Source organism: Aphelocoma coerulescens, chromosome 4A, assembly GCF_041296385.1.
Source record: "Aphelocoma coerulescens isolate FSJ_1873_10779 chromosome 4A, UR_Acoe_1.0, whole genome shotgun sequence".
NCBI classification, from domain to species: domain Eukaryota; kingdom Metazoa; phylum Chordata; class Aves; order Passeriformes; family Corvidae; genus Aphelocoma; species Aphelocoma coerulescens.
The window spans coordinates 7,358,863-7,380,729 of record NC_091018.1 but is presented as its reverse complement, the minus strand read 5'-3'; the positions used below and the strand labels follow the sequence as shown (position 1 = coordinate 7,380,729).

At 50.1% G+C, this 21,867-nt stretch overlaps 1 protein-coding gene across 1 annotated transcript; it reads left to right on the top strand.

Moving 5' to 3' along the window:
* Nucleotides 1–19,908: 19,908 nt before the first annotated feature.
* On the top strand, nt 19,909–21,060 carry LOC138110666 (basic proline-rich protein-like). Its single transcript, XM_069015869.1, has one exon. The coding sequence runs from the start codon at nt 19,909–19,911 to the stop codon at nt 21,058–21,060; it is 1,152 nt and encodes a 383-aa protein (XP_068871970.1).
* Nucleotides 21,061–21,867: the final 807 nt, after the last annotated feature.

Sequence of the window (21,867 nt, the reverse complement as noted above, 5' to 3'; positions counted from 1 at the left end):
CTGTGGGAGTGTAGTTGGCTTCGGACCCTCTGTAGCTTCGGCTCCAGAATCCCAGTGGTGGGTCCCGAGTCTCACCAGGCACCTTCTGCCAGAGGCTCCAGGACAGACCATTGTTCCCAGCTGCAGAGCAGAGCACGTTCTTCACTTCTGGTCCTGTCCTGACTGGGCCAAGGGCTCCCGCATGAGCAATTTCCTGCTTGATCTGGGCGAAGGCTTGCTGCTGTTCAGGGCCCCAGTGGAAATCGTTCTTCTTTCGGGTAACCAGGTAGAGTGGGCTCACAATCTGGCTGTACTCGGGAACGTGCATTCTCCAGAAACCTATGGCACCTAGGAAAGCTTGTGTTTCCTTCTTGTTGGTCGGTGGAGACATTGCTGTGATCTTATTGATGACCTCGGTGGGAATCTGACATTATCCATCTTGCCACTGGAGAATTTGGATGATTTTCTCTCCTTTCTCAAATACCTCCGATGTTGTGTTCCCACACACAATGATGTCATCAATGTACTGCAAATGTTCTGGGGCCTCACTCTCTTCCAGTGCAGCCTGGATCAGTCCACGGCAGATGGTGGGACTGTGCTTCCACCCCTGGGGCAGTTGGTTCCAGGTGTACTGCACACCCCTCCAGGTGAAAGCAAACTGAGGCCTGCACTCTGCTGCCAGAGGAATGGAGAAAAATGCATTGGCAATGTCAATAGTAGCATACCACTTCGCTGCTTTGGACTCCAGCTCATACTGGAGCTCCAACATGTCCGGCACAGCAGCGCTCAATGGTGGAGTCACTTCATTCAAGGCACGATAGTCCACAGTCAATCTCCATTCCCCGTCAGACTTGTACACAGGCCAGATGGGGCTGTTGAAGGGTGAGTGGGTCTTGCTGACCACCCCTTGGCTCTCCAGCTCACGGATCATCTTGTGGATGGGAATCACAGCATCTCGATTCGTCCGATACTGCCGGCGGTGCACTGTCGAGGTGGCAATTGGCACTTGTTGCTCTTCCACTTTCAGGAGCCCAACTGCAGAAGGATTTTCTGATAGTCCAGGCAGGGTGTTCAATTGCCTAATGCCCTCTGCCTCCACAGCAGCAATCCCAAATGCCCTGAGTCCTTTCGGGTCTTTGTAATAGCCGTTCCGGAGGAAGTCTATGCCCAGAATACACAGGGCCTCTGGGCCAGTAACAATCGGATGCTTTTGCCACTCCTTCCCAGTCAGGCTCACCTCAGCTTCCAACAGGGTCAACTGCTGTGATTCCCTGGTCATCCCAGCGATGGAGACAGGTTCTGCCCCCACATGTCCCGATGGCATTAAAGTACACTGTGCCCCAGTATCAACCAATGCATCATATTTCTGTGGCTCTGATGTGCTAGGCCATCGAATCCACACCGTCCAGAAAACGCGGTTCTCCCGTGCCTCTTCCTGGCTAGAGGCAGGGCTCCTCTAGCCCTGGTTATCATTCTTTCCCTGGGCGTACATGCTCGAAGTACCTTCGAGGGGATCTGACATATCATCCTTCCTTCTGTAATACCTGGCAGCTCAGTCATGGGAGGCTGAGGCTATTTTCACCTTAGTGGAACCCCCTCGGTTAGTGCCTCCCTCCTTGAGTTCACGCACCCGCGCTGCCAGGACAGAAGTGGGTTTCCCATCCCACCTTCTCATATCTTCCCCATGCTCGCACAGAAAAAACCACAGCTCAGCTCGTGGGGTGTACCCTCTCTCTCTAGCTGGGGGATGACGGGCTCTGACTTGGGGGCCTGCGACTCGCACTGGTGCCACATTGATCTTCCTCATCTCCTCCTTCATCTCCTTCATCTCCTCTTTGAGGTCCTGGACCACAGCAGAGACATGAGCTTTCAGTGGGCCATTGACCATGCTGTCATAATTCCTGAGCTTGTTGGCAACAGAGCCCACTGTTTCTCGGTTATTGTCCGCATCAATCGTTGCAATGAAGGTGGTGTATTGCGATGGCCCTTGCTTTGCCAGGTTCCACATCATCTGTCCTGTGCACCTGACCTTATCGGGGTCATTATCATGCTGTCCATCTCTCCCAAAGAGTACTTCTAATACTGCCACCTCTCTTAGCTGTTGGATCCCTTCTTCAAGTGTCTTCAACTGCACTCTATGATGGTACTCCTGCATTCTTTCTTTATGAATGAACCTTTCTCTCACACTCATTAAGAGCCGCTCCCAGAGAGAAAGGGGCCCTGGCTCCCTCACAAATATCACCAGGAACGGTCCCAGATACCTTGCCTCACCACTATCCAGTTGCACACTTGTGCCCATGAGGTCCCAAACCCGAAGCAGCCAGGTGGTATAAGGCTCACGCCCCCTTCGCACAATGTCGTCTCGCATACCACGGAGACTGTCGTACGACAAGGACTCAATGATGATTTCTGGCTCTGGCTCTCCTGCTGGTTGTGAGGGCCCTGGTTCCCCATCATCATTAACTGGTCGTACTGATTTGGTCTTATACTTCCTCCTTTGCACAGGGGCAACTGCTGCTGGCTGTGATTGTCCTTGTGGTTCAGCTGAAACCTGGACGGTTGTAACATCTGTGGGTTCCACTGCTGCACCATCGGGCTTACCCTCTTTGGGGCAGGGAGAGGGTTTTTCACTAGCTGAGGAAGTGTATTCTCTCATTTAGCTTCCCCTGGAAGGCAAGACTCTGATTCAGCAAGAAAGTATATTCAGTTTGAGAGCAAAATACCTCATATTTGTGTGATACAAAGCACGCACTGTCAGTCCAAGCACCTTGCGAACACATAAAAGGTTCACTCTGTTCTGCAGAGTTTCTGCCAGACCAGGCATTGCCAAGGGAACACAGACCTATCCTCACTCACAGGACAGGGATCCTGCCACAGAGAGGTCCCACTGGCAGCACAGCTTTGACACCCTCCACATGGGCCAGCAGCATCCAACCCTTTGGGATCCCTATCCACAAAATTACTTAATTCCAAAATGCAAAGCAATCCCATTAAAAGCAGCCCTGCCTGCAAATCCCTGGCTGAATCCAGCCAGGAGTCGTAGAAGGTAAAACTTGAGTACAAAAGGAGTCACTGATAGTCTTGTGCCAGTCTCTTAAGCATCGACAGGAAGACCAAGCAGAGGTGAACTTTGAAGTGTTGGGATTTAGAGTGCGGAAGCTCCACTCAGATACCTCCAGACCAGACAGCCTTGGAAGCTCCTTCACTGCCTCACTCCCACAGCTCTGCATTTGCTACACAGGATAATGGTTTTACTCTGCTTTACTGGAAAAGCAAGGAGATAAATTCATAAGTACACTGAAGAGGATCAGCAGTGACAGCACCGAGGTCACCCTCATGCCTTCCTCAGTGACAGCCCAAATGGACAGGGCCAGAGATGCCCTTGTGTCTTCCTGGGATTAGCATCGATTAAATACCATGGAGAAACTGCATATTTTAGCAACTTGTGACAATCATGACGATGATCAGGTTCCTACCTTGGAAAAAGGCTTTGACAAAGTTGCCAACAGGAAAGCAGCTAATTCCCACAGTCTGGGCTCAGGCTGCAGCTGCAACACCAGAAATCTCCGAGGTCCTGAGAACATGAAGATGCTGTCTTCATTTCCAAATGGATTTCCACATTTATTAGATATTCCTGATAGAAATGTACAAGTAAGATAGATCCAATTAGTTCATCTAATGGTCTTGCATGATGAGATTGGCCTAACTATCTAAGCACAGGATTTTGCACAAATGAAAGAGCATTCCCATAAAATAGAAAATTGAATTTAGCAATTTGGAAAGAAAATTGACAATCTTTTGAGAAAACTAATAGCGTTTTACTGTGTAATATAAGCTCACCTATCTAGTGTGGAAAAAACATATCAAGCATTAAAAAAACAACCCTTCCACTAAAAGTAATAATAATAAAACCTCCTCAAATTATTTCTTATTACTCTTCTTTGTTCATTTTCAGACTCTCCAGAAACAGGAACTCTCTATGCTTCTGACTGATAATCTCAGCAATCCCTCATAGAGCTGAAAATGGCACACTCCCTGCAAACTGCCATCCAAAAAAACAAAGGGTCATTTTCTGCTTCGTCACTTAAAGGTTGGCCCTGAGGCTCAGATCACGGCTGGTGCGAGCTGCCCAAGCTGCAATTTCATGGCACTGTTGGCTGAGACCGTGTGAGGAAGTTTGTCTCTTTTCCAGAAATACTTGCAATCACCTGAGGCCTTTATTTGAGGAGACATTAATCCATAATCTATTGGATCAGAAGTACTGGGTGGATTATCTGCTCTCCTGTCACCACAGTTTCAAATTGCCTCCTGTTGCATCTGCCTCTCACCCATTTGTGTTGGTCTGGAGGCATCCAGATTCAATCTGAAAATGCTACAAGATGGAGACTCTGGAGTTTGTCTTCCGTCTTTCCCTCCTTCCCTGTGCCGTCTGCTCCAAAACACAACCCCCCTTCTTCTCCTGCATATGTCCTGAAAACCAGTAGCTCCAGCCACGCCTCTGCTGCCCCTCTACCCCCAGGGTTTCTCTCCAGAGAGGCACAGGATGCACAGAGCTGGTAGCCCTGGCAGAACGCCTTTGTCTTTTAGTCTGTCAAACCATAGGCTATGCACTCCAACAGCAGCTAAAGCAATCAAGCATGGCATTAAATTCACCTGCATCTTAGGTTTCTCAAATCCCCAGCTTTGCCATTGCTGTGGCCACCTGAAGCCACCCAGTGTAGCTCTTCTGTCACCAGCACGATGATAAGAGCTGAGCAGGTCAGGGGCTGTACAAAAGAAACCTCCTCCATCCCTGCTGTCTCTCCCAAACCTCTCACTGGCATTCACCCCTGAACAAGACAGCAGGGCAAGACGCTCAGAAACAACATTCCACAGCTGAGCAAAGAAGAGTTTGCCTCTGATGAGATGGTTTGAGGCACTCGGCATCAGATGCAGAGCACATGGCACTTGTATCGGCTCAGTGATGCACGGAGATATTTACCTGACCCCTAAAATGAAGGCAAAGTGTTTCAATAGCTGCCAAGAGCACAGAAAGTGGCTTCAGAGGCATAGCTAGAAATTTCTCATAAGCAGTGAGAAGTGCAAAATTAAAAGCTGTGCCAGTGTTTCTGCACTGGATTTTGGGTTATGACTTGTTTTAGATTAATCATCTATCTGTCACGTTTGAAGCATTCACATCCACCATCAGCTCATTCTTAAATGCTGTTTCTGTTTTCCAGGTTGCAACAACAGCAGAAACCCAAAAGTTGGTCCCACAATGGGAAAAGAAAACCTCCCCCTCCAGCTGCACTGCTTCTCTAGGTTATAATGCTAGGCAACTCTCTGGTACACACATGAACTCACCACAGCCCGTGTACCAACCTGCTTGGAAAGGCTGGCTTAGCAGGCAGGCAGGCTCTTAATACAGCTGCAGATGGAATCCCTGAACGTTCCACTGGTAGTTTTGAACAGGAATAACTTGACATTTAATTCTGGGACAATAGTGAAATGTCAACATCTGTTGTGGAAAAACAGTATAATGATTAAATTAACACCACTTGCATCTTTTAAGGATGTGGTGGTGTTAACATCACACTGGGATCTGCTTGGACAAAGCCATATTGAGCTTTTATGGTTTAAGTTAAAGAGAGCAACTGCCCAGACTGGAGCAGAACAGGATCAGGCCCTGCTCTGGGCAGATGTATTTCAAGGATAGAGAGTCCACCACTTCAGCCTGCCAGCTCTGGAATTACCATATCCAGATCCATTGGATTGCTACAGTCCCTACAGGCATCACCCACAGCCTTTTGAGAGAGAATCTGTAACTACCATGGAGACCTCAGACCCTTGTGACTTGCAAGGGCCTCTCTGTGATGCAGCGGAACACACCAAGGCTTGCTCAGTATTTAATTGCAAATCTGAAGTCTTTTACAAAGGTTTAGTCAAGGATTTCACCTTTTGTTTCCTCTGATTATGGAGCAGGCTGATGTCCAAGCCTCAAAATTCTTGTGATCTTGGTTTGATGTCTTCCAAGTGAAACATCTCCCCATGTCACAAGGATATGATGGTGGATACAATGTGAGACCCCACAGAAGCTGAGAGAGCTAGAAAGCAAGAGCCTTCCAAGGCTCAGCACACAGATGGGGATACCAGCAGGAGCTTTGCCATTCACAGCTTCTTTACACCAGACAACAGCCACAGGCAGGCAGCAAGTGCAGCAGCCAGAAATAGCCTGGGAAAAAAAGCAAATAACAGTGCATTTTGGGCAAGGCACTCAAACCCCTCTGCACCACTCAGTCCCAGCCAGGAGCAGAGCTACCAGCTCACCCTGCTTCCAGAATTGTATCCAAGAACCTGTGGCTCCCTGTGCCCCCGACAACCCTGAGAAGCACCAGCCCAGGCAGCAGCTCATCCAAGCAACATATTGCAAGAATTTGTCAAATCACTTCTGCTCATCTTGGCTAAAACAGAATCACAGGACAAGCTGAAGCGCCACAGACTTGGCACTGAGTGAGCTTCTGAGCTGAGTTTCATGAATTGGTCTGAACACAGGCCAAATCCGAAAGTACTCGGGACATCAGTGCCATAGATTTTTTCATCTGAAGGGACATTACTGTATTTAACCATTATGGGATGATGTTAAAGAATGGTCACTAAAGCCAGTCAGCAATGGGGCAGAATGTTAGCAATCCTGGCCTGTTTGGAAAGCAATAAATACAGAAACTCGCCTTGTTTTCCCCTCCCCATGGTCATGCATCTACAGATTTAAAAAAAAAAAAAAAAATGCCTAGGTCAGGTGGTTTGTCTCCTTGGACATTTTATACCACTCTGGAGGAGCCTTTTGTTTTCCCAGGGTCAGATCTAGAGAAGTGCTGAGTCTTAAAATTTAATTGTGGGTATTCTAAGGGTGAACTGAATGCAGGAGAACATTGCATGCAGGACAGCAGATCCTGGTTCTTGGTATCAGGCTGACCATCCTGAGCCCACAGTCAGGCTGGTGCCAGAGCCACAAAGAAAAACCCAGAGAGGTCACCAGTGATCCCAAACCAGGAAAATGAAATGCAGGTTTGTTCCCATACCTGAATTCTTGGTTGTGCAGGGAGCTGGGGTGGGAAATCCAACTTGTTACCTGTTAGCTACCACCCATGGGAAAGGGGAAGTGGCTGTAAGCAGAGACCACCTGTGCCAGACAGGGGCTCAAACACCCTGTGCACCATCCAATGGCACTTCAGCTCCTGCAGCAACCATGGCAGAACTGATCAGCAACAAATCCAGCAGGCTGAACTCTGCTAAAATAGAGGTTAGTCCTCAGGTTGCAGTGCTGGAAGTGGGGCAATGGAGCTGGGCTCAGTACCAGCACTTTGAGCTTTTAATCCCAACCCAAATCCTAGCCCAGCTGAAGTCAGTGGGAATTTTCTCGTTGACATTCAGTCCCTGTATTTTGCAGAGGGCTGAATTTCCCTGTAGAGCAGCTGGAAAGCTTTCCTTCACTTCTACCAACATCACACAGCTCTCCAAAGAGATTTGCTCTGGATTTCCTTGGATTTGAGCTTGGCACCAGGTCAGAGACCCTGACACAGCGGCATAAAAGAACTGCAGGAAAGCAGCCCACAGGGCCAGTACCAAGAAATAGTGGAAATGTTGCTGTTATCCCACAAACTCTGGGACCAGTACAATACCAACTGCAAGCCAGGGGCTAATACCCACCAGTCCTTGGTTTTGTTCATCCAACTAGCTCATTTCAGTGCCTGCTGGTACATGATTACATATTTAGCAGAGGAGTCTATTCACTGTGAAAATAGTTTTTCAATTTAGTGCTCCATGTTTTCTAGGTGGTGGGGTGGACAGGATTTGGGGACAGAGGGAGCCTTCCTCTGAAAAGCTACTTTAACCTGTTCTATCATTAGAGGCCAAAAAGGGTGAGGAATTTCCTCGGCCAGCTCCAGTCCTGCAGCAGACACTGGCAGCAAACCAACCACACAATCACACACCACTGAGCAGGTCCTGGTCCAGGTGCTGGGACCACCAAGGAACACATTGGGAGATGACCTGAAATGGAGTTATGGCTTAATCTCATCAGCTGATAACACCCACAGAGCACTGACTTTTCTTCCTCACTCTTTATAAGCAGGTTAACAACACTCATGGAGGGAGTGGTTTTTGAAATTCAGTCCTTAAAATCCATCATGACCTGATTGCTGTTTACTCCTGTTAAGTCCACAGGAGAGTGATAGCAGAGGAGAGCCACCACTTCCAAAGACAAATAACATTTTTCTCCCCACTGGGGCCAAGGGGCCACATCCAGGAGGCAGCAATTGCCCACCTGGCCATCTCTCTCCCCGGCTGCTGTTTTGCACTTCAACACATCACACTACAGTGAGAAAAAAACAACTGAGGAAACCACCTCTTCCCATCCTGGAAAAGCCCAACAGTCCAGCACCAATTATTTATGTCCCTCTAGATGGAAAAAAAATCCATTTTTAAGAAATGCAGAAAGAGAGAATAAATTTGTCACTGGTCAGGGCAAGGGACCAGGACTTCCTCTGGCTCTGGCAGCCTCAAGCCCAGGATTTACTTGCCTTACATCAGCAGTCATGTTGGCATAACTGTGGAGAATGACGATGAGCAAAAGCAGGGGCTGCCAGAAGTGCAGGTTGTGTTTGCCTGGCCCATCCTCTGCCCAGAATACATCGGTCACACAGGATACATTTCTCCCACAGAGCTGCAACAGCTCCACCAGATTGAAGACACTGCTAAAAACTTTAAATGGAGCCAAGGTGTCCTCCCAAATGCTTCACGCAGGAGGACATGAAAAATTATTTGAGAGAGCAAGCAAATCAGAAGCATTTCTAGGAGGAGCTGACTGGAACAATCTACATTGATTTAAATCCACTGGTGCCTGCAGCTCTGCAAGCACAGCCCTGAGGGCAGGCAGGGGTTGGGCAGAAATCAGGTTTTGAGCAGCACGAGGGCACAAACTCACTCATAGTTAAAGATGGCTGGGGTTCCAAACACCAACATCTTCTTGGACACTTCCCCCAGCAGCCACCTCTGGGGTTTTGGGGGTTTGCTTTCTGTTGTTCTTCTGTGGGGTTTTGGGTTTATTATTTCCCAAGTGAAGCTTTGAAAAACCTGGTAAAAGCAGCAGAGCAGGAGCGAGCAGGACAAAGCCACACTGAGAGGGTTTCCCATCATGTCTCCCAACTGTATCATTCTCAAGATAACTGAGAGAGACCTGGGGTTTATTGCAGTCACTGTGATGTGTCTGACACAGATTAGTAGTATCTGGTAGGCTTTTGCCCACTAGCAATCACATCGCTTGACCGAGACGCTTGGGCTTTCTCCTCATCCCTGGTTGTTCTGTCACTTCCAATGACATGTTAACAAACAGCTCCTTGGCCAACACTCGACTGCAAGCACGAGGATTTCCTCAGACCCACAAATTCTGCTGGTGCTGTTGGTGAGAGCGAAGCATTTTGTTATTGCAGCTGAAGAAGGCTTTGGAGACGAACGTCTCAGAGGACTTTCCCAGGAGCCACTCATAGAGCTGCCCCTGTCCCATTCTCATCCCCTGTGCTCCTGCCCAGGGCACCAACCACAAAGCCTTCAACATCCTCCTTTGACACCCCAAGTGTCCTTGCTTTGCTTGTAAGTCCATGGGTCATAAACCCATGGGTATTATTTGCTACACTGATAAATCCATATTGCTTTGTTTTTCAAGTCATATATTCTCACTGGGCATTTGCTGCTACATGTCCATACAAAAAAAAAAAGTCAAGGAGAGGCATAAACTCAAGCAGAGGCAGCATTAACAACTATCAGACAAACTCCAGTTAACTCTGAACATTTTTTAAACCACTGGAAGCTGTGTTAACTTGCATAGTAGCCAGCAGGCAGAATCTGTGAAGTCAGTGAGACCATGGTGGTAAATCCCCACAGAGCTGGTTGACAGCACCATGATGCTGCCAAGAGCATCCCTGCACTCAGGGGGATGTGGGTACCAGGGCAAGAAAATGCCACAAATCTGCGGCTGGAAGAGCAGCAGCACGATGAGAAAAGACATTTATTATGCAGAGCTAATAATGCCATTAGAGTAAATGGAGTTTGCCCAGAGGAATAACAAAGCAGTGAGATAGTTACAGGAGACGCTGGAGGGTTCTCCTGGCATGGGAGATGATGGTGGTTGGGTGGACTCTGCACATCCAGGCCCTGGGCATATCAATCCTCATTCACCGCATCCCCCTTGGCTTTTGGGGGCCAAAACCTGGAGGGAGATGCAGCAGTCAGCCCTCCCCGAGCCAGAGGGAGCCTGGAGTTGGAGAATTTATCCACTGAGCTGAAGATTTCTCACTGTATTTTATTTAGAAACAGCCTGCCCTCATGTGGTGAATGGAAAACCAGGAGGCTGAAGATTTTGGACTAAAACGGTCCAGCAGTGTGTCAGGGCAGGGGCCAGGATCCAGGCAGGGAGAAAATCCCTCACAGCGAAGTTACACACAGCTTTTCCTCAGTCATCTTTGTGCCTATTTCCCTTCCCATCTGCACAGCACTCACTTCTGCTGGCCTGGTGATTCCCAGACAGCCACAGGCAAGTGCCCTGACAGAGCCCCTGGGTGCCCAGCACAGCACTGGCTGCAGCACCCACTCCCAAGGCTGAGCTGGTCCCACAGCATGGGCATGAGGGGCTCCACAAAGCCAAGGAAACCCCTCCATGGAGGCAGAGCACTGGGGCTACAACAGCTGAAATGAGGAAAAGCCCCATTTGCAGTCAGTTTATGGGCAGAACAGAGAGGAGATTTTCTTGAACAGCTCCAGCGACACTTTCCATGAGGGTGCAGCTTTGGCTCAGAAAGGCAACTGCACTCACATCACATAAGGTAGTTTCTGGGCAGCCTCTTGGAGCAGCCACAGCTTATCATGACAGGAAATAAAAGCTTTACTCAGAATCAACATCAACCAGAATAAAACCAAGCTGAGTAACAGAGCTGAAAAAGCTGTATCTTCCCCACCCAACCAACTCTATATTTTTAATCAGTGATATGCACAAATCTTCCAAACCATCACTGAAAAACCAGCTGTGATGCAAGACCAGACTCCCCAAGAAGTAGCCAGGACAGTAACTCAGGGGCAGTGGGTGATGCTGCAGGCCAGGAGCCAAGATTGCCCAGTAGCCAGCCCCAGTGAGAGGTCTGGTATGGAGCTGTAGCTCACAGCTCAGACAGGACCCCCGTGACATGCAAACAGAACATAGTGGCTCCTGACTGGGGCTTGCAGGATCCTGAAACCCAGCAGGAAAATGAGAGAATGTACCTGCACATCACCCCGAGAGCCGGCACATCCACAGTGCAGCCCCAGCCTCTGATGGACACAGGCAAAGCAAAGCTGATTCTCAGTGCCAGTAGCTTCTGAACAGCATGGGAAAAGCAGAACAGAATCGCACTGTGGGAAGGAAGTTGAAGCAAAGCAAATCCTGCCCAACACAGATGCAGTTACTAACCCCAGGATCAGGAGAGTCCCTGAGGTCTTGTGCCATCACTCGAAGACATGCTGGGGGACAGCTGGTGCCCAGCAGAACACCACAAGCTGATGTGGAGCCACAGAAGAGGCATCTTCGCACTTCCTCCAAACACCTTCATTTAATGCTTCTGCTAACTAAAATGCCTTAACTGCAGTCGAAGCACCAATGCCCTGTCCTGTCCCCATCTCACTTGTGCAGCTTCAAAGCCTCCCTGAAGGCACTGACTAGTGACAGCTGACAGGAAATGAGGAGAAATGCAATGAAAGGCATCAGTCTGGATGGTGGTCACAGATTTTTTACAGCCTAGACAAGCAGCATCTGCAGTTTCACCTCAACATCCACATTTTACATGAGTTTCTCACAGCAGCAGGTCCAACAGGCACTACTTTCTGAGGCACCTCAGGCAAAGCAGCTGCACAAGGAGGTCTAAGCCCACAGAGCAGGATGCTCACACAGATCCCCATCTGACAAGTTCTGAGACCTGCTATCTCAGTCTTCTGCCAGCAACCTTCCAGCAGCTGGAGCACCAGCACTGCAACACAAACTACCAAGCAAGAAACTATGAAAGGCAGTGCTGCAGCTCTGCCTGCAGAGAGCCGAGGCTCTAATTCCATTTTATCTGCTTGTCATCACCTCCTAAAACAAGCCAGGCCCATGTTTTAGTTGGAGAGTGAGGCGTAACTGGGTAAAAAAGAGATTTTTGGTACATAAAAATAATTCTGAGCAGGTCTGTTTATGACAGGGCTGCCTCGGGAATGGCCCGTCAGCAGAGCCAAGGCAACGCAGCAATCAGGGTTAACACCAGGGTATTTTGCTGTATTTACTGCACTAATAGAATTGCAGAGGAAGGAGCAATGAATGACAAGCAATGCTCCTTCCATCCCCACTGCTCACACACAGAATTGGTGGTTGAAGAGTCACACTCTGCTGATGGCAGCCCTAATTCTGTGAGTTTTAACTTTTTCTTCAAAGCAAATCACTGCTTTTACTGCAGATGAAGCACTTACCATGAAGCCTCTCCAAAAAAAGGGTGAGCAGCCATCTCATGATAAAGAGAACTAAAACATTTTTAACCAGTCAAGCTTGTCATATGCTGCTCTTGGATTGAAAGATAAGGCTTAACATTTTTTGGCTATAGGGTCAAGTTATAAGGTTTTATAAGGTTTCCATCACCACCATTTTCAGTAGAAATTGGTCCTTTGAGGAAAGAAGTATTTGGAGGTTTGCATAAACTCAGAAGGAAAGCAAAAACTAAATTCTTTTCCCATCTTTCTGTATCTTTTTTATTCCATATCAATGCAAATCCGGATTTTTCACCAGTGAAACCAGTAAGCTTATGTTGGTACAAAGGACTCTTTTTAGTAAGGAAATAAGAAGAAAAGTAAAAAGGAAGTGAGAAGCCATATGAGAGACCAGTCCTGCAGCCTCTCTGAAGGAACAGCAATGTCTGGGAGTGCATGGGCATAGCAAGCCTCCCATCTCCTGGGATAGTGCTTCCCCATCAGTCTACAATTCCTCCCACATCCCAGATGAAAAGCTGCAAACTCAGCTACAGACAGCACCAGTTTGCAGCTGACGGTCCATCAACACCTCCAGCAGCCAACCGCAGCACAGGGATCCGGGCTGGGATTTCCAAGCCACTTACAAGGATTTAAGCACCCATCTCAGAGCACTAAAAATTAATACAAGTGGATGTTCTGGGAGCCGGTGCTACCTCAAAAACTGGTGTTTATTAAAGAACCAATGGGCACCTGCAGCACTGCTTGGTATGAGAATGGACAAAACACAGAAGAGTGGTCTGGCCTTGGAGGAGGGAACAGGGCTGTGGGTTTAGGACAGGAAGATCTTAGTTTTCTTTTCATTGCTGCAATGAAGCTCTGGGCAGGCAGGCAGGCAGGCTGACAAAGAGTAGTCTTTGAAGTCCCAAGAGATTTGTTACTTCTTTGAAGCTTTCAATCTGTCCTGTCAGCCATTTGCTGTTGCTGCAGGACACCTACCCAGGAACCAGCTTGAGTGCTTCCTCCAGCAGAGAACAGCACAAGAATGGCACTTAGCACCAAAGAAACCATTTCCATTAAAAAAACAAACAAATGTTAAAAAAAAAATCACTTCAGCTCTGTATCACCAGAGTAATAATTAAAATAATAAGAAAGTAATTTCCAAATTCCTCTTCTATATTATTTTTACATATATATACATTTATACATGTAAAAAAGCATTGATGATTTCTCCTTTGATTCAGTAGAGCAATTCTCTACATTTTAAAAAATCCTTTGGCAAATGAAACTTAACCTTTACAAAGCAACACTTCTAGGGGAAAGGTAATTAGCCAAATAACTGGTGACTTATGATCTGGCTGCAGCAGCCAACACACTGCAGAAGTACAGCAACTTAAATCCACAGATAGATGTAAAGGCAAAAAGAACAAGGCATGTTGTTGTGGTGTATTATCACAGGGATTTGACACAAAAGCCAGGAGGAGACAAGGACAGATGTAGCACATAATCACTTTCTCAGCCAGTGGCTCCTGGTCAAGAGCTGTTCTGGATCTGGACAACACTTGATCCAGTGACCAATATAAGCAAATTAGAAATAAACCTCTCTGTCAGCTATGATTTAAACCTAGTAACATGGGGAAATAAAAAAAACTCCACCTCACATTTTTTTGCACTGTGATTACTTTTTAAAAAGTAACTTGGGAGCAACCAAAAATGATCGCCAGCAAGCACACAGACTGTGTGAAAAACTCACCAGTTAGAAATGCTTACCTGGATGTATTGCACTGATTTAGACACGAACATGCTATTTAAAAACCACTCTGAAGACCATCAACAGCAGAAGAGCAGAAGATTCTTTTTAAAAAACAAAATAATTCAGAAGTATTAAGAATTATCTTAACAAGCTTCCCTTAACAGAAAAACAAAGCACCCACTGGATGCTCCGCAGGATAACCACTGATTACAGCTGGGAATAACCACACACAGATTAAACAACAAAGTGTTGTGTGACAGGAAGGAGACTGAAATAATATGAAATATTCCCATTCTATAAAAATAGCCCAGGCACTCTGATGTTAGAAGCCCTCTGGAGTTTCCAGAACAAGAATTGTCTCTTTCCACGATCAGCCCTCATGTCTGTGTGTGCTTGTACCTATTTATATACTTGCAGTAAAAAATTACCAGTGCCGACTCCTTTCTGACATCCCACTCCCAGGAATAGCTGCTGCAGCAGCCCCTGGAACAGCCTCAGTCCCCAGCAGTCGTGTCCAACAGCCACATGGCTCCAACAACTTCCCATGGATTAAAAAAACCTCCTTGCTTAAAAAATAGTACAGCCGCCCCTGCACTGGCACAGCAACAGCAGCACTGCATGTGTGGCCAGGGAGATTCCATCCCTTTCCTCCTTTGCTGGAGCACTGGAACACCCATCCCTGCACCCCTCCAGAGCTTCCCATGGGAGAAGGGGCTGCACAGAGCATCCCCAAACAGATGGGGGAACCTCCAGCTTCAGCTTTTCCAAAGGTAGGATCAGGGCAAGCCAAAAGGTACGCCAGAAAAGCCTAAGATCCTGTGGATTCCCTCCTTGCAGGGAACTGGAGGTAAAACTCCACAGTTCCAGAAATGGAATGGACACCTCACTGCACAGCTCTGCACACCCCCTCTCTGCATCCACCCTCAGAGTTCAGATATCCAAAATACCTAAAACCACCATTCTCAGGCCAGTTTGCTTTGGAGCAGAGCTTGTTTGGTTTTTCTGAGCTTTTTCTGTCCTTCTGGGGCTCCACCTGATCATATAGGGCACCCAAATCCTTAGAATCAAAGGGCATCTCCTGAAAAAGCTCCCAAAGCAACGCTCTGGGCTTAAGGCAATTCTGCTCAGTGCTGTTAGTACAAAAAAGGATCATTCATTGCTTCAAAACATCAGGTTCAGCATTTTTAAACCTTTGAAAACCTAAGTATTGACACAGAAACTCGACCAGTGTAAAACAGGCTGTAGGTTGGGCACAGCTGTGACAGAGGCTGGGAGACCTCCTCAGAAAGGGGGTTCTGCAATGTGTGAAAGCCAATAGTTTATCCTCAGTAAGAGGAAAGGACAGAAGAGCTCACAGATAAAACAGATGCCTCAATGGGAGATGCAGTGATGAGTTCAGAGCCAGCAGACTCTACTGTCACATGAAGCCTCTTTTCACACCATTTCACTCCTCACCAGCCTTAGAGACTTGCTCAGGTGATAATAGGAGCATTTTTGACTTCCAAATCCTGCAATGCCAATACCCTGTGGGTTAACCCCTCCTCACTATTCCACCAACAGTTCTGGAGAGGCATCACCTACCCTGCTGTGCTCTCAAGTACCAGAGCCTGACAACAAAATCAACTTACTACCGTGCATAAGCACACACAGGACACCACTTTGCAGAAGCTGCTCCCAGGGAACAGATCTCGCTTCCTCCCGATGCCTGAGCCAGTTTACAACTACAGGAACATTCAGCTCACTTCCGTATTTCAGCACTTTGAGCAGTCAGTGAAATCCATGCAAACTACCCAAAGTGCACACCACACGCTTGTCATTTGGAACAGACTGTGTACTCACCAGCACAGCGCAACACCTACGCTGCTAATGGAGAGCTTTCACTCACGGGAACAGACATCAACAATCCCCCCCACTAGTAACTCCAACACCACTCCACTTACTGCTGAAGCCACCTGCGATCTGCCGACAGCTCAGCCTGGTGTGGGTGGTTTTGGGGTGCCCTTCTCAGGCTCTGGCCCACACACAGTGCTCAGAAGCCCTAACTAGTGACACATCCCAGGATGACCACACCAGCCCCTTGCTCCAAAGACTGGCTGTGCTGAACACACACACTGGTGGCACAGAATTCCCTCCAGCACCCACCCCACCGACACAAGCCTGCGTCACACCAAAACCACCAGTAAGACCCCATGCAAGAGCTGGGTGCAGCTCCAGTACAAGAAATACAAAGCCAGGCTTGGAGCATCTCCCAAGAGTGCACTAACACCGTAGCAAACTTGAGTTTCATTCCTGGCATGAACACATCCCAATGCCTTCCACCCGGCTGGGGTATGGCACACTACAGTAAATCACAATTAGCATACACTCCAACCCATTGTTCCTCACTCTCAGTAAGTGGTACAGCCAGAAGGGCTCTACACTTAGGAAACATCTTTTCCTCTTGTTTGCACAGGGATTTGAAGACCAGATTACAACTCTCTAGGCACAAGGAAGATTACAATTCAGCCTCAGATTAAATTCTGGAGTAGAAAATCATCCAGAGCCACCAGCTGCCAGGACACCCTCATAGGAGCTCTGCAGTTGTGCATGAACCAAGAAAGTATTCCTGTGCTTGGCATGTTGCCTTCTCTGTTGTGCATAACCACCCCCAGACCACATCTGAGCATGGGACACTGGGGACAGCCTTCCACCAGGGACCCACACTGGTATCAGCCCAGCTGCATTGGCCACAGTAAGTCAGACCAGCAATAAGATTCTTCTGGATCTCACGGAATTATAGCTGGGGGAAAAAGGGTGTTGAAAACTCACTGGTGCTGCCCACCCACTTCACAGACCACATCTGCTTGTGCCGAGGCAACTGCAGCAACTGCACGCTGCCGTGCTGGGGCATGTCCCCAAGTCTGGCCACACAACGTGTGTAAGCATAGTTTTAGGAGAGCAGGCTAGAAAAAACACCCAGAAGCCTAAGCATCCAAGCAACGCTCTCAAGAGGTTCCCCATAACAGATAAACCGCTCAAAAAAAAAGTCAAAGCCAACCCAGGATTTGGCATGTGACAGCAATGCAACAACGGTCTCAACAACACCATGTCCATCAACCCTTGCACATCCACAGCTCAGGCTCAGCTCCCTCCCTTGCCAGAGTACCCAGATCCCATCACTCAATCAGGACAGAGAATCTCTCCCAGCTCTTACATTCAGCTTCTACAGCAGCCTCAGCTCCAGCCCCACTTCTGGTCACACCATTTTGCCAGTCTCTGAAGCTGGGACAAACCACGGGGTCCCATCTCCCAGGGCAGCAATTCCAGATAGGATGCAGCTCCCAACTTCAAGGCTGTGAGAGGCAAAGAGCTAAAAAAAAAAATTGGAGCATGACCATTGCTTAAGGGTGAGCACTGAGTGGACATCCTACTGGCCTGGAGAGAAACATTCCCCCTCCTAGCAAAGATTCTCCCTGAATTAGCAGCAGCAAGAGGTTTGTAGCAGATGCACCTTCTTTAAAATCGAGGTAGAAGAGGTTGTTGGAGGCTGTAACCCACAATCAGCAAAAAAACCTCCTATATTTCTTACTTGTCTACTGCAACCACACTTAGTGAGAGCCATTAAACGCAAGTTTTATTTTAAAATGTTTTTATTGGTAAGTCCACCATAGTAATTTACATATTACACAAACAAACCCCCAAAATGTGTTTCCCTGGACCACCACAAGTGTTCAAGGGGTTTCCTTTTCAGGTTATGTTTTGGGCTTTTTCCGTCTTTTTAAATGGTGGACAAACCTTAGTATCAGTGTTCTCTTTCTTCGTGTCCCTTGAAGGTGTGGAGCCACCAGCAAGGACTGTGCCCATCCCTGGAGACTGTACTGTGAGCAGTGATTACTGACACAAGCCACACTGTCAGTGATGAAGGTCTTGCGGTTTACAGATGGATACCGTGCAATTTTTCTCCTACTAAACTAATCAAAATTGCATCGTGATCCACCCGACAACAGCAAAACAAGAGTTTTACCAAACTGGCAGATTTGGGGCAGTTCAGCCTGATGACAAGTCCTCCTTTCCTCCACAGGCCGGGACAAGTGCAATACTCTACATACAGCTACAAGTAATGCAACAAATCCCCACCCATGGAGAAATCAGTGCAAGGCATCTTCAAATCTTCCATGAAAGGGGGGGGGAGGGAAGAAAAAAAAAAGGCTTGAAAACCCATTATTCACCACAGATTCACCACCACCACAGTCAGTTTTGCATGGATTTGCACAGCAATTTTAGTAAGCTGGAATGCAAACCTGCAAAACTGACTGTAATCAGCACCATCTTCTCCAGCAACTGGTACTGGCTAGGATGCACTTTATCTAGCAGTACTGTAAGTGCCCACATTACAGTAGGTCCAATTCCAAGCTACCTGCACTATGAGCACTTTGATACTGCTAGGACAAAACTGCTTTCTGAGCAATTGCCTTCAATGGGAAAAAACCCTTTAACTAAAAACAGTAATTGCTGAGCCAAAGCCAGATGGACACGGGTTTTTTTGGATGTGCAGGCAGCAGCTTGTGCCAGAAGGAGCATTTAGGGCAGTAGATTCTACACTACTTCACTAACTGCACTAGATGCACCTTAACACAAGGACCATTTGCAGCACAGCTCTAACGCAGCACAACACTCCTGGTTCCATCCATGCCCTGCCACCATCACGGAATCGCCACAGTAATGCCAGAAGTGCTTAAACTGCAGTAGATCCTTAACTCTACCTGCACTGTAAGCACTTTTGCACAACTCGAGGCCCATCACCAGAAACAAATTCTTCTATTTCAAGGTCTTATTTCAGCACAGCTAAAGCATCACAGAAGCATCTTGACTGAAGCACAGGAGCCAACAGTACCTGCCAAGAGAGAAGACCAATATTAATGTTGCATAACACAGATATAGATTTGCTACTCAGTTTAGGAGAGATTTCTCTTATTAAAGCATACAGCAGAAATAGGTGCAGAGTTTTGAGAAGGCAGTTTAACTGAGGGCACACCAAATGAGGAAAGGTTTGTAGCTAGCTTTCCCTTGAATTAAGGTAAAAATTACTTCTTCCAGTTTTTAACGGCAGTTGAAAAGCACTGTAATGCGTATCAAAACATCCTGGTTTCCTGCTCACATATGTTACTACAGCATTAAAGACACTTTAGTTAACCTTTCTCCTGGAGCTTTACCGAGGGTCTTGCATCACCCAACCACCAAACATTTCCCCCCCCAGTAGTGCAAGAAAAGTTCTGACACATCGATTCCCACACCCTCCACATCAGATAATGGAGTATATCTACTCCAGATGATGCCTGAGCTGCGGCACAAAAGCGACGGACCCTCCGCATAGGAGGGGAGCGGGGGAAAAATTGCCTATTAACAACTTTTAATTTCCCTCCGGAGCAGCCGCGCTGTAAGAACCCGGCCTTACAAACCTGCAGGGGTGCGAAGGCTCTGGTCGGGGATGCCCCAGGGCAGCAGGGCCACCCCCCGAGGGATTCTCCCCGAAGTGGAGCCGCTCCGAGTGCTGGTGGCGGGGGCTACACCAGGGAGGGCCCCCCCCCCCGCGGGGAATTATCTGCCCTCGGGCCGCCGTTATCTTCCAGCATTGACCATCTGCTCGGGGGGGCGGGCACCGGGATTACTCGGCCCTGCCCGCCACGTGCACGGCGTCTCCCATGCCCGGTACAACCGGAGCATCCCTGGGGGCACCGCTCGGCGCTGGCGTCGGCACATTCAGAGGGGAAGCAGCGGGCCCGTCCCGGGAGGGGTCTCGGGGCGCCCCGCCACGTGCTGCCCGCCCCGTCCGGGGCCGCGCGCGGCCGCCGCGGGGAAACAAAGCACGGTGGGAAATGCAGTCCTCCATTCAAAGCCCCAAAAACGCGCCAAGCAGCCCGCCCGCCCCCCCTCCGCACCCGCCGCCACCGCGAGGGACCCCGGCCCTCCCCGCGCCCCCAGGGCAGGGGGGAGCTGCGAGCGCAGCGCCAAGTTGCGCCGAGGGCGGCTCCGCAGAGCCGCGGGCGGCCCCTTTGTCCCGGCCCGACGGGGCAGCGCGGCCGCCTCCCGCCGCCGTGTCCATGCCGCTCCGGCCCCCCCCCCCACACCTCCCCCCCAGGGTCCCGCCGTCCCGGCCCCCGCCCAGTCCTGCCTGCGGGAGGCCGCCGCGGGAGCGCGCGCGGGGATCTCGCGGAGCCCCGACGGCGGCGGCGGCTCCGCCGAGCGCGTGGTGCGGCTCGCGCCCGACCGCCCCCTCGGCCCGCGCGCGCGCGCCGCCGACACGCCCCCCTCCGCACTACAACCCCCAGCGCGCCCCGCTCTCGCTGCGCATGCGCACCATCGACAAACCCCCCCCCCCCCCGCCGCCGCCGCCATGTGCTCGCCGCGCGCGCCCCCTCCCCCCCCGCCCCACGCGCACCGGCCATGCGGGGGCGGCGCGAGACACCCCCTCACACACGCCCCGCATCGCGCGCGGGGGAAACACGCGTGGACCCCCCAAAATCCACCCTCCGACCCCCCCCATCCCCAACCCCCCTTCCCCGCATCGCCCCGACTTTCGGCCTCTCCCGCCGCCGCCTCCCCGGTCCATTGTTGGTGCCGCGGGAACCGCCGGCCGTAGACGGGGTGAGCGTGGGGGGCCCCGCGGTGCAGGGGAGCCGCGGGCCCACGCGGGACGCGGGTTAAGTCCCGCGCACTCCTACAGGTGGGTGGCGGCCGCTCGCGCCCCGCAGAGCGCTGGCCGCCCCCACGCTCCCTGCACCAAGCCCGGGGTCGGGGGTGCCCGTCCCGGTGCGCGCCCCCCGCCCCGGGTAGCCCGCACCGGCCGGCACTGATTGCGGCGGGGCTCGGGAAGGGTGCGGGGGAGAGAGAGAAAGAGAGAAGGAAAAAAAAAGAAAAGCAATAAAATAATAGAAGAGGTGCAAAGCGAGGCGTGCCCTTGGCTCGCGCCGGTTTTGGGAAGGGGAAACAAAAAAAGGAGGGCGAAGGAGAGAGCAGGGAAAGGAGAAGATAAACACGGTACCTTGGAGCCGAGCTGAGCCCTGGAATAAAAAGGGTTTTACGAAAGTGGCGCGAAGACAATATCATGTGATCGGGCCAGGGCGGCTCCTCCCGCCCGGCCAGCCAAAAACGGGGAGAGGGATCGGGGGGAAGCAAGCACATCCGCTCCCCGCGCCATTAGCATAATTAATTGTGTCCTGCAGCTGCGGCCGCCGCTGCCCGGCCAATGGCAGCCACCGCCCCCGGCCGCCCCTTCCTCCCGCGGGCGGTTGGCGATGGAGGATACCCCGGGCAGGGCCAGGACGGGGCGGGTCGGCCGCGGCGTTCGGCGGGGATGAGAAGTGAGGGATTGAGAATGAGGGGTTTTGGGACGCCGGGGCTGCGCCCGTCCCTCATGGAACGCGAGCCACCGCAGCCGTCACGGCCACGTGTGGCCGCAGTTGCTCAGGGCCACCAGCGCAGTGATTGGAGGAAACTTCGGTCGTTTTGGGGTGAAAAGCCCCGAAATGACGTGGCGGGTCCTGTCCGGCCGAGCTGGGCTTACACGGTGCTTCTGGCAGCTCTCCCCGTCCACGAGCCGTGGTCTTCCAGCACCTGAGCACCCCAGAGGTGCATCCTGAGGGGTCCTGCTGCACCTGGAT

Excerpts from the sequence above, each read along its gene's own strand:
- LOC138110666 (XM_069015869.1), top strand. The coding sequence starts at position 19,909 with ATGCCCGGTACAACCGGAGCATCCCTGGGGGCACCGCTCGGCGCTGGC.